Source organism: Pseudogymnoascus destructans (assembly GCF_001641265.1).
Source record: "Pseudogymnoascus destructans isolate 20631-21 unplaced genomic scaffold scaffold_11, whole genome shotgun sequence".
NCBI classification, from domain to species: Eukaryota; Fungi; Ascomycota; class Leotiomycetes; order Thelebolales; family Thelebolaceae; genus Pseudogymnoascus; species Pseudogymnoascus destructans.
In genome coordinates, this window is record NW_020167530.1 from 468,972 (window position 1) to 481,709 (window position 12,738).

The 12,738-nt window shown below is 48.9% G+C and overlaps 3 protein-coding genes across 3 annotated transcripts; all 3 read left to right on the forward strand.

Annotated features, from left to right (window-relative positions):
- Window positions 1-42: 42 nt before the first annotated feature.
- Window positions 43-1,095, forward strand: VC83_04973 (uncharacterized protein). Its single transcript, XM_024468599.1, has one exon. It carries the CDS (start codon window positions 154-156, stop codon window positions 898-900), a length of 747 nt encoding a protein of 248 aa, XP_024323983.1. The 5' UTR covers window positions 43-153; the 3' UTR covers window positions 901-1,095.
- Window positions 1,096-5,779: 4,684 nt separating this feature from the next.
- Window positions 5,780-7,948, forward strand: PFA5 (palmitoyltransferase pfa5). The gene is made up of 5 exons (XM_024468600.1): window positions 5,780-6,055; window positions 6,109-6,556; window positions 6,616-6,742; window positions 6,809-6,846; window positions 6,894-7,948. The coding sequence occupies exons 1-5, from the start codon at window positions 5,944-5,946 to the stop codon at window positions 7,531-7,533; spliced, it is 1,365 nt and encodes a 454-aa protein (XP_024323978.1). The 5' UTR covers window positions 5,780-5,943; the 3' UTR covers window positions 7,534-7,948.
- Window positions 7,949-8,161: 213 nt separating this feature from the next.
- On the forward strand, window positions 8,162-11,755 carry VC83_04975 (uncharacterized protein; the record flags this gene model as incomplete). The annotated part of the gene is made up of 4 exons (XM_024468601.1): window positions 8,162-8,424; window positions 8,675-8,839; window positions 8,921-11,357; window positions 11,419-11,755. The coding sequence occupies exons 3-4, from the start codon at window positions 11,305-11,307 to the stop codon at window positions 11,753-11,755; spliced, it is 390 nt and encodes a 129-aa protein (XP_024323977.1). The 5' UTR covers window positions 8,162-8,424; window positions 8,675-8,839; window positions 8,921-11,304.
- Between the last annotated feature and the right edge of the window lie 983 nt (window positions 11,756-12,738).

The window sequence follows — 12,738 nt, forward strand, 5'->3', positions numbered from 1 at the left end:
CCGCTCACGTGACAATTTCAACTTATCACAATAGAAAAATAATTTATAACAATAGCAAACCCCTCCCGCTCTCTTTCCAACTCGTCAAACTCCAGTCAACTTCTCTAGCAAATAAAAAAACCAGCACGTCCACGGCATCAAAACCTCCCTAAAATGCCTCTTCCACTGCCCCCAACCCGCCCGGTGCCCCCGCCTGCAAGTCCGTCGTCTTCTGTGGAAATCCGCCCCATGATATGGTCAGATGCGAAGCGTACGGCAGAGCTCGCGCAAGTCGCGTATTGGGACGCGCCGCTTTCAGATTTGATTACGCCGCACCGAGTGCCATACCCAGCGGATAATGCGCTGTGGTTTGAAAGACGGATCAAGAACCGCATGGTGAGCCCCCGGAATAGGGGGTTTGTTGCCGTAGGAGATGGCGAGACAGTCGGGTATATGCAATGTGTTCGGCTCGGGGATGATGAGGGGGCGTTGCAGGTGGCGAAGGAGAAGAAGAAGTGGTGGTCGGGGTTAGTGGAGTGGGGATATGGCATTTATATGAAGTGTGCGGCATGGGCGTTTCCGGATCGGAGTGAGAGCGCTGAAGGGATGGCGGAATTTATTAAGACCGGGGTGTTGGAGAACGAGAAGCACTGGAAGGACAGAGAGGATAGGAAGAACCGGTGGTATGTGCAGAGTGTTGTTGTGGCGGAGCAATGGCGAGGAAGGGGCGTGGGGAAGAAGCTGATGGCGTGGGTACTGGAACAGGCGCAGAAAGAGGGCGTGGTAGTTTCACTGGAGGCGAGCATGATGGGGGAGCGTCTCTATCGCAGTATTGGGTTTGACCTGCTGGACAGGTTTATTATGAAGATTGATGAGAACGACGAAAGCGAGGGTGGTATCATGATGTGGAGCCCAAAATGAGGTGAGATGCTGAGTTGGAGTAGTTGTTAGAGGACCTGTTGGAGAGAACAAGTAGAGACTGTTTGACTCGAATTGTTTCCTTGTTTGTAAATGGGATAACTTCTTGTGGTTTTTATGGGGCCTGGGATTGCTCATGTTTCACTCTGGGTATTGATTTCAATATCAGCAACGAACAAGTCAACAACTTAAGCAAGACTGTATTAAATAATAACAAGATCAAACAAAAAAAGCAGAGGCCGTGTGCGAGATGAGTCTAAATCTAAATGCGTTCGTTCCGTTATCCAAGTCTGTTCGATCTGTTCTAGTAAGCTGTTCGTACACGAAACCCAGCCCAACCAATGCAGAAAACACCAAATGCCAAACACGGATGCTGTTGCGCCAATTCTGAATCCCCCCCAAAAAGAAATACGAAGACAAAGGAAATAATATCGAAATATCAAAATGCCAAAATGTCAAAAACCTGCCCCCTTCGTCTCTCTATCCCGCTCTGCCATGAAGTTGAAACATTCCCGTAGCGCCTTGCAACGTTCCATGCTGATTCCAAATGATGCCAAACACTCAGTCCATAATAGCTGAAAAATGCACCCCAGTTCCTTCGTAAAGCCAAAAGAATAGCCACCAGTTGTTGTCGTAAGTGATGGTGGTGGTGCAGAGGCGTTATTTGTGTGGTACAAAGACATTGCAGTATTCGCATCGATAGTGGCTACAACAGGAACAAGCCTGTATGCGAACCGTCTGCCCTGCTCCGTTACATTCGCAACAAAGCTGTATGGCGCCGCGGGACTGGATCCCTGAGTCCGAGCCCATTCCAAAGGCCGCGTCGTTGGTGGAACTATCGGAACAATGCTTTATACAATCGCTCAACGAATGTGTATGACCAGCGCCGCAGGCTGTCATAGAATTGCTCGAGTTGGCGAGGGAAAGTCCATGTGCGAGTTGAGGAGCTGCCATATTTGCAATTGAAATGGATCTTGAGGTTTGAGCCACACTGTTCATAGATGTATCAGAGCTGTAGCTTTGGCGTCCGGTAGGGAGTAAGCTGGTTGGTGCTGGTGTAGGTGTGGTATTGCTCGGGGACATATATTGGTGGCACGATTGATAGATAGAAATAGGATGTGAGAGTCAATGTCAATAGCGATGAGAGTGTTTGGTCTGGTCTTTTGATTCTCGTCGGCTTCCATGATCGTATATATAGCAATGGGATGCCATCAGGAACCGTTATATGAGAAGAAAATCCGATCTACTCACCGAAATAAGCCTGCCATCTCACCTACGGCGCCCGAACAAATAGCTCTTGAACCAGTCGAGGCGGCCCTTGGGATTGTATGGGGCCCACGGGGGGGTACAACGGGCGGCATCTAACCATATATGCCACTGTTGCGGTGCCCGGAAAGAAGGTAACTTTGGCCAAGCCAAGTGATTACTACTGAAAGAGTCCATCGATAGGCCTGTTCCTACACTATAACCAGGCAGACTACAGCTCCCACGGTACTGCGCCGAAAAAAAGCCTCACAATAACGGGTTAAGCGTGCATCCCGAATGGAGAAGGGCGGCCTCGGTGAGTAAAGACCCAGTGGGAGCAGGTGACAGGTTATCGGACCTCCACGGGACACGTAGAGTGTAAATTTCGGTCGGGTTATTCATTATATTCCCTTTCCCTTGTTTGGATCAGTTGCAACAATAGCCAGAGTAGTTGACCGCCGACCATTGTCACTCAACTCGTGAGGGATTATGCTGTGTTCGGGTTGAGGCTCCTCTAACTGATCACCCAGTCATCCAGGTATGATTGGGCGTTGCTAAAACAAATCAAAGTGTCGAGTTCAGGGCGGGATACGTAATATACAGCCTCGGCCGCTCAGCCTCAGCCTCGTCTTCTCCTTCTAAAAGCGGTGTGAGACGGCGGCAACCAAGAATACCAGAATTAGTATTGTGGTGCTACAGATCAGTACCATCCCTTGTGAGGCGCGCAGCAAAGTCATGCAGAATGAACGTGTCGTCTCTGTTTACCACTCGTGCCCGTGTCGTACTACAAGGCAGAGCGTGGGCTCTCTTTAAGTCCAGATCCCAGATCAACCCTTTGAGCCTTACCACCAACTAATACGATTGCGAACTGGGTTGCGATGGGACGACGGCGACGTCCGCCCATTATAAAGAGGCGCATGTTATCTTTTAGTGTAAGGCTCAAACGCTGAGCGGAACGGGAACAGTGCCTTTTTTTTTCACTCTGCTGGTGCCTGGCGGATGGATCCCGTCTCTCGAAATCGGATATCACGTGAGGAATATATCGGCCTTTTTGTATGACAATAGAGGGCAATAGGCTGGGGCAGTGCAACAAAGGCATCCATGGCTGTGGAGCGTTGAAATGCGGTTTTGACGATCGAAAAAGCTCCGAATCCTGCACCCCTTGGTCAAGCTGTGCCGCAATAGGTGTGCCTGTTTCCCCATTACCGATGCGACGGGAATTGTCTGGCCTTAAATTTATGTTTTGGACCAGGGAGCATTGAGAGACAGGCTGTGTGAATGGTTGGATATGAGATGTGGACATGTTAAGCTGGACTTAATTTCAATTCTTTAACAAAACGATCGATAAACTATTTCGCCACTCAAACGCCCTTGCCTCAGTCACTCTTTAATTCAACCTCCCTACCAATTCTAAGCCCCAGAAACGCCCATACGCCCATCACCTTCCATGACTTGTTGTATCCCCCTGTACTGTATTGTGTTGTCTCGAGACAGTTCTGTAGTGTGCCGTCACTGGCCTGTGAGGTAATTAGTATGCAAGGGCGAACCAAAGACAGAGAGCAACAAACCAGTGTGCCATTCCAACGCCAGCCCATTTTTAAAAACCCATCATCATCTAATATACCTCAATACACAGACCTCGCCCTTCCACGCCCCAACCCACACCCAACCCCTCCCCCTCCCGTCATCCCTCCGCCATCCCTCCGCCATAAGCCTAATTTTTGGGTTGCCACTCGGTCGGAGAGTTCCCATCGAACAACTTGTAACACCTATCGTTCATGCAGCCAACTTGGTTGTCAGCCAGATATGGTCCATCCCCGCAATGGCCACAGAAGATCATCTTGACCCATCTCTGGGTTTTGTGGTATCTACACCCGGCGCATTTATTGACAGTAGACCCGTTGACGGTACTGCAGCCTTTGCATCTCCAAGCCATTCTGATTCGAGATGGACAGAGTAAGCCAGATTTTATTGGTGCAGTGGAACAAAGATGTTTTGGATTGAATTCGCTGTGGGAATGAGAATGTGTTTCTTGAGAGGATTGTGTGTGGTGGAGAATATAATGCCTTTTCCCTCAGTGAGTACATAGCTATATATCTTGAGAGTGACTGCTCTCGACCCCTTTCGTATGGGAAGTGAGGCGTGACACCGAGCCCATCACCACAAACCAGAGACCCATAGTCAGAAGCAACCAAACCCACCGTTCTCCTAGATAGCCCAATGAGTGCCCTGGCACCTGAGGGCGTTACGGGGTTTACATGGACAAGAGAACACGTATTTGAAAACAGGGCGAAGTGACCATATGTCTTTTCCAATCGATCGAGGCCGGAAGCACCGACAAGTAGCGGTCTGAAAATGGCAATAATGAAGTGGAAGCGGTGACAAGAAATGTGATGCACTAGTACACCGAGCAGGACACACTGAGGTCCAATGGAATGAAATGAGCACCTCTGGATTTCGGCTCGGAAGGTCCGATTCACCAGTTCAAGGTAAATGGGCAGTGTCATGGTTCAGGGCGCCAGTGCGGAATCATCGGAGCTATGACCGCAAACATGACAAGTCATCCATCGAGGAACAATCGTGGGCTTCGATGGTAGTGGTGATCGGGCGTAGTAGGCTCATTAACTGCGATGGCAGTGCTGGCAAACGCGTGACATGGGCCTACTAGGCACCTCAAGCGCCATGGCCTCACTTTTGTGGCATAGAATAACACGGCTGCTGAGGCTTTAAACTCTGTTCCGGGGAGTTTGGAACTAATTCACCGATATGTGGCAGCGCACGGCTATGTATGAGTCGAGCGAGCGAGCCGGTAAGACCCCAGCCTTGGATTCCACATTTGCTCCTTCTGCTCATACGGTTTCAGGGCAATTCTTAGCCCTAACGAAACAATGGAGATAGATGGGAGCAGAAAAAGCTTCCCGGAACATTCCCGCTCGCGGGATGGCTGAGTAGCCGTAGTACGCCCTGTACTGTAGATAGAACGCTCTTGGGTCGCAATGCGGTCACATGTTGGAGTCGCATTGCGCCGATGATATTTGCACAGTGTGTACGTATGAAACGAAGACTTATCTTAAGAGTATATATTTTTCAATCAAATAAAGAGGGTTTGAGGAGCCTTTGTGCGAAAACATACCGCCGTTGTTCAATTGGTAGGTAGTCGAGGTAGTCGACATCTCAGCCTTGTCGTGCTCAGTATAAATCTCTTCTAGCAAACACAAGGCTTTGTTGAAATATGTTGCTATGCTGCCATGAGTGAACTGCTCCACAGAATGTCTCAGTAAGAGACTCCTCTCAGCATAACGTCTCGGTGAGAAACTACATCGGGAGGAGGGGATATATCCTTGTCAGCCTTGGCCGGAGCCATGTTGATATTTTGATATATTCATTGGCATAGCTTTCATATTTCGCCTGTGCCAAGTGAAGAGTCTCCCCTGTTCATCTACTGGGCACATAAGTGAGTTGTGCAGATGATGCTCTTCATTCATCTCAAGAGATGAGATGAGATGAGATGAGGTTGTTGAGAAGTCGAAGCGACGACGCGTCGATACCAAGGTGAGTCACGGATAGAGGTTTATCCGGTTCCGGTATGTTCTTGGTTAGTGGCCAGGCCTGTCCAAGGTTTGTGGAAGCGGCGACGGATACGAATATGTTTCTGAACCGCCAACGTCCGCGACACTATTGTTGTTGATGAGATGAGGTCGCATTTAAAAGCGAACCCTCCAAAGTTTGGGGTCACATGGAGCTTTAGCATCTATACCTATCATTCATACCAAACAACAAGTTGACCTACTGGAAACCGATATGGCGCCCATTAACCCCCAGGCCGTCAACGAATGGGCTGGGCGCATTGTCCCAACTTTTCTTGCTGGCACAGTAACATATGCAACATATGTATTTGTTGCGCAACTCTGTGGTGGGTTTGAATTTGTTGAAGAGCAATTGAACGAAGCATGCTAACGAGACAAGTTAACTTCCTTCTCAGAGGCCATAGGCCGCGCCCTGGCATATCCGCTGCCCTACTCGCGATATACTTCGTTTTATTTCTTTTCATGACAATCACCTATGGGAGGCTCGTTTATATCGCCACTGTTGATCCAGGGTATCTGCCGTTGGGGCCCGCGGCAAAGAGATATAGCAAGGCCGACAAGAACCTTTCGCAACAGGATAACGGGGTGACCGGCAGAGCTAACGACGCCTTGGGGCCTGCATATCCGTCTTCAGAAACTGCAATAACCAGAGACGATGATGCAGACTCTCCTGGGCTGGAGCTGTTCTATACGAAGGATGTCTTTGTCTGTTCCCAAGATGGACGCCCCAAGTGGTGTAGTGAATGCGCCAACTGGAAGCCAGATCGAACGCATCATTGCAGCGATGTTGGAAGATGTGTTTACAAAATGGATCATTACTGCCCATGGCAAGTTACATAGCAGTCTCGCCGACTCGTCCTGTTGCCCCAAAACTAACTTGTAACAGGGTTGGTGGGGTTGTCGGAGAGAATAGCTTTAAATTTTTCGTCCAATTTGTGACGTATGCTTTCTTCTACTGCCTCTTCGTGGTGGTTGTCACGGCAATATATCTCAGTGAGGATTTGTCAAATACGGTGCGTTTACAATACCACCTCCGACACTCATATTTTACTTCAGTGCTTTTGCTGACCTTTCTCCAGTCGGAGTTGAACGGCCACTTTGTGGCTCTTGTCGCTGTGTAGGTTAGCCCGCCTTAACCAAAAACTCACTCTAACTGTCTACCAGCTCCGGATTCTTTGGCCTTTTCACATTTGGGATGACATGCAGTTCACTACAGTTCGTTTTCGCAAACCTCACGACAATCGAAAACCTGAGCAAAAAAAGTCGCGCATGGCTACTTGCTGTACTGATCCCGCCAACATTCACTTTTCCCCAACAGGGTAATTATCCGCATATTACCTACCCACTGCCTCTCCCGGCGAGTGAGAAATCATCACCTTCGACGCCATCATCACCAGCTTCTCCACCACACAACGGGGCCATAAGCGAGCCTGAGACTTTATTAGAACGAGACGCAAGGGCAACTAGAACGTTCGCCATTCTCCAGCTCGCCGTTGGGCGAAACCCATGGGACCTTGGAGCAGCTGGGAACTGGAAATCGGTAATGGGGAACAATTTCCTGGACTGGGTGCTACCAATTAAGCAGTCTCCATGTCGCAATCACGAGAGCCACGAATCCCAGTTCGAAACTGGTCGTTGGGTGGAAGAGCTGCTCGTCGAGGTGGGCTTCATGTCAGAACAGGACATGCGGAAACCACTCCCGTTCAGGGGGAGGAAGTTGAAGGGCCCGAAACCGGATATTATGGAGAAGAGTGGGGTGACGCCGGCGATGACGGCTGAGTGCATACCGAGAAACACACATTAATGGAGGAGGACTTTTTGCATTACGATTAATAGGTTACTTAGTCTGGCGTCTTTGGTGGGGGTTGTTAAGCATGGAGTTTGGCAGGGGATTGCATTGGGGCAATGCTGTTGTGGATATCGGCATTGTCCCAAGGACCGTGAGCACCACCCTATAGAATGGACTGAACGCGAGAAGAGCCCATAAGTATTTGATGACAACATGCTATATGTGAATGGTCACATTAACGTGCATTGCTTTCAAGGGCGTTTTGTGTTTGGCCGTCACAGCTCTGTTTTACTTGTTTGAGTTTCGGCTCCGAATTCATAGGTTGCGTTTCTGCATCTTGCGATTGGCTCGCTCATAGCAACACAACACCGTCCCTACCAAAGATAAATACCTGACTGAATAGAGCATTGGCTGCCTGACATAACACTGGTTTACCATTTTCAATAATAGTAGTTATTGAGTGACGGCTTGCTCCAAATGTTTATGCGTTATGATAGGTTATGCGAGTGTGGAACTTGTGTGTTGTAAGAAAGTAGGCATGTGACGCGAGTGCTGACGCACCAGGCGCGTACAAAACTGTATGTCGTAGAGTGAGGGATTAAATTGTTATATATATTATCATCATAATGTTATCACAGAGGGTGGAAGTTGCGACTCGACTTGACTTGCGCTGCAATGTGATAAATGTACTTTGGCCTAAGATAGGAAAATCTAGGCTTTTCGACACTTTGAGGGTTGAGGATATATGTTGCAAAGAGCGCATGGGATGCGGCTGCCTTCTTTATGTCCGCATTATGCCGAACCGTTGAAGGGTCAGAAAGCGCCATGAGCTTCTGGAGTCAATCTCGCGTTAATGAACCAAGCCAAGTCTTCATACAAAAACTACCTGCAAACCCCACACCTCAAGTAAGCACCCACTTTCTCAATAACACCCGATTGGCGAGACAGAGTCCGAAAGCTCCTAGGCCTACCGATATCTCCATGGGCAGAAGCAGGGCGTCGAGAACCCCCTCTCTGGCAAGCGACGCCGCCGAGTGGTTGAACTCTGGATGACGGCCGCCCAATGACCTGACATTGCACCACCCCAAATCTATATAAAACACGGAGAAATGACGCTGGACGTCTGGTCAGACGCAAGGCTAATAAAACTTCTGAGCAATGGAACGGAAAGCCTGGATCCCTCAGGCCAGTCAGTGTGTCACGTGGGTCGATCGCCAGATAAAGCACTGCTCACGAAATGAAGTGGCCAAGGATATGAGCACAATGATTGATGGATTCCGAAAGCTAGAGGTCGACCAGCAACCTCTTTTCCTTGAACAGAGTAACTACCCTTGACAAATGATACCATGTAACGGTGTGGCAGAAAAAAAAATGAAGCGGTCAGGGAATAACGACAGCATAGGAACAACCGACACCGCTGTTTTAAACCGTCATCAAGATCTCAAAAACTCTGCACAGTATTTTGAAAGCCCTACAAGGGTGCCTTTGGCATGGCTGGATAGCAAATCTCAGCTGAGATGAAGCAAATTCCACTTGACAGCACAACAAACATCCAAGTCAAACCCCAATATCAACACAAATAACCCGAAGCCCAGCCATAGAACAGTGCAAATATCATTGTGTATGGCGACGTTACAGAAGGGTAACACCCCTATCAAAACACTGGAACGCTTTCCACTTCCAGGGACGCCATCGATCTCGAGGATAGTGTGCGAATTTTTAGCCACACATCGCCATAATATCGTGATTTCTCAATGATGTTTCCAGTCTTGCGGTCTCCACAAAACGACTTTCATTGATGGCTTCATCCGTAGGTCTTGACCAAGGGTTCGTTTATCTCTGGTCGTGGATGCGGGTCTTGACAAGACCCGCACTTCTTGTGGCCACAGATACATATATCAGGCGGTCCGCTTTTGACAACATGACTGCCACAGCAGCATTTGTACATCGTTGATAGCAGCACAGGGTTTGCGTTTGCCGCGTCCATCCTTGGCAGGCGTCAGTGGGCAGGCGTCAGTGTAGGTGTTGGTAGAGGGCGACGGGATATTGAGAGTGGGTTGTCGATTAAGGACACTGGTTTTATCCGTGTCGGGGATTGATGCGCTGATATATGGGAATCCTCTTTGTCAATCTAGATATATCTCCTAGTGAGTGCGAGATGTGTCTTCTAGTTTGCCCCTTTATCAGTTACTGAACGCATAAGGGGCTCGACCAAGACTGAAGGGGCCAAACTTACAAGTTGGATCACTCGAAGGGATAATTGACCCAGAAAGACGATATGCCAAAGTTAAATGTTGTGCATCGTTGAGTCTTGCTGAGGTGTCTTGATACGACTCTTATGTGTTTGAGTCTCGAGTTAAAGGGGCGCGCCAAGCCAAGACATACACAAATCTCTCATGGATAACATCCTGATCTTACTGGAAGATAAAAGCTGACGACGGTTCAGGGGCTCCCGAGAAGCGGTGTGATAAAGAACTCTTTCAGGGGCCCGGACGTCATTGGCGTTTGTTCTGGAAGCGTTAAGTCTCGTTCGCTGGTCGGTAATACAATGGCACCGACCACTCAGTCTGCTACCTGTTAACGTCTGGAATTCCTGTGAGGCAACGACGCGACTTAAAATTGCAAGAGTTCGCAATATTGTCCCTTTCATGCTGCCAGTTAAAAAAACGATCCACCAAACGAAATCCGCTGTTGCTATTGTGGCAGGTCACAAGCTCTTATATGAGACGTTAGCGATTTGAACAGGCTCTGACCAGTACCCTGCTACTGACACTGACTGGCCATGTCCTTTCAACGACTGGATATCGTCACCCTCCCCTTAATATATGATCGCAGCTTGTTTGGACGCTCATTTCAGGGGCGCGTCATGGGCTGACCAACAATTTACGGCTCCAGAAAGTCGTCGTTATGGTTAGACATCGTCGCGATTCTCGCAGGCAGCAACCAGTCTGAGACAGAGCATCCCAAGTTTCCCTCAGCAATAGCGACTGCGATTATTAGGTCATCCTGATGTCCCCATTGGCGCTTCTCGGTATTGCCGAGCGGCCCTAAATCAACCTTGTTTCTGGGAATCCCCAAATGCATTCCATGGGAGAGGAGGCTCTGCGGAAGCATTCGGTCTATCGAGCAGCGGCGCATGACCACTAGGCTGGTGATGGACGATCCTGGTTTTGCAGGAGGCTCTTAATTTCGTGCGTGGCCTGTTAAATCTTGGAGCCTCCATCCGATGGTCGGCATCCAGTCATACGCGACTGGGGTTAATGACTGCCTGGAGATGTCATGACCTTGGGCCCCAGCTATTGGGCCGGCAATAACCCTGCTGTTGCTGAATGCAGAGAATCAAGCACAGGCTCAGTGAGCGAAATATTTGTCAGGGGCTAGGCCAAGACTCAGGTACTATTCTCGATACTGCGATAGCATCTTGTCTGGCACCCAGTGGATGCGGCTCTTTCATTGCGGCTCTTTCTTGCGGCTCTTTCATTGCGGCTCTTTCATTGCGGCTTTTGATTCACGTCTCTAGCTCTAGCAAGTATTGCTACGTTGGGCAAACTCGCTCGCCCCGTGTGTTTAACAAGGCTGCGGGGGGCTGGTGGTCCCGGGGGTCAAAGGTGTACTCTTATTCGACCACAATTCAGAAAACAGAAGAGCGGTGAGGGGCTGTAGCCTCGAGTCATTCCTTAAGATTGGCTGAAGATTTATGGGTGAGCTGGTCGCGAATACATGTAGGTGTGCCAACAACTGAATAAGAAGACAGCAGAACAACAGACATAAGAAGGAAAGGCTTCTATGTTGGTTATTTCCGACGTACCGGGGGCTGGATCCTCTGGTGTTTTGTATATGTACGTCGTCCTGCAGTGAAGCGCCAGGTTGGGGGATCTACAGTAGTCACATACACTACAGGCCATACAAAACTAGGATATTACCCCGAAGCAGCACTGCTAACCTCTACACCGGTGTAGTTACCAACCTTCCTCAATCAGACATCTCCCGTACTACGCGCCTGTCATTCTCGCCGCTGACTGACACCGAATGGTGTCACAGAGCATGCGGCATCCCTGGTGGCCAGCGCTCTGTGCCTACTACCGTCAGGGGCGGAGAGAATGGTGCAAGCATCTCTGGCAAATTATTCCGCGAGGAGAAAAGAGATAACCTTGCGACATATGCATTGAAAATGCACAGGTTCAAGCGTGGCTACGTCCAAGCCGGCCACCCCCTCCGAGCCATGGTTAACCACTAATATTGTCACATTAGCCGGAGCTTGCAGCCACGGCGCCTGGGGTTGGCTGCCATGAGAAGCAAACAATACAGTAAGGAAGCATGTCATAATGTCTTAGACTCGCGGCTTATCCCCCATAATAGTGGGCCATTACAGGGTAATCCAATCTCTAAATACTGGGCCGTACTTGTATACCCTCAAGTTGAACCCAGCCCACCATCAGTGGACGGGTCTTTATCACTTCATCTGGGGTAGTCAATGGGTACGTCGTCGTCGTCGTCTATACATACAGATAAATGAACAAGAGGTAAACCTACCATCTACTACCGTCTCAAAACTTGACAGGCCAATAGCAACTAGAATCCATTCGTGTATAGTCGTAAAATAACCAATCTATGTGTCGTTTGTTGGATCTAAATGCGAGCACGGCCGTGCGACTCCAGACATACCAACCTCTCAACTTTTATCGCGCAAAGTATATCGTCTTTGTGGTCGTGTTCGTTGCCAGAATCTCTGCTTGGATTCTAAATCGATGGGGTCTACCGGAAATAATTTTGCGGCTGGGTACTATCCATAGAGGTATCTTGGAGAGTTGCTCTCACACAGATTTCTCTCTCTTAAGCGTCTATAAAATAGTATCTTCTACACAGTAACTGACATGCATATTACAACTCGCAGTGAGGTAGATTACGTAATACTAATATATGTTGTATAACTTAACTTATGCGCCGAGGGACAAGTAAGTGCGCAGGAGAAAGGGCTGCTGGAAGGGTTGTGCGGAAAAGTTGAGCAGCAATCTGGAGATGGATATGGAGATGATCTCATTGGGCTAGCAGCGTTTGAGAGCTGGATATAGACTGAAATAGAAATAGAAGAACTATAAATATTAATTAATTTCCAGCACTAAACCACAGATTTCATGTACAGTACAAAACAGTACAGTACACCTCCCCCCCATCCCTCCCCCCTACGACTTCTTCCCCACCATCCCCGCATCCCCACTA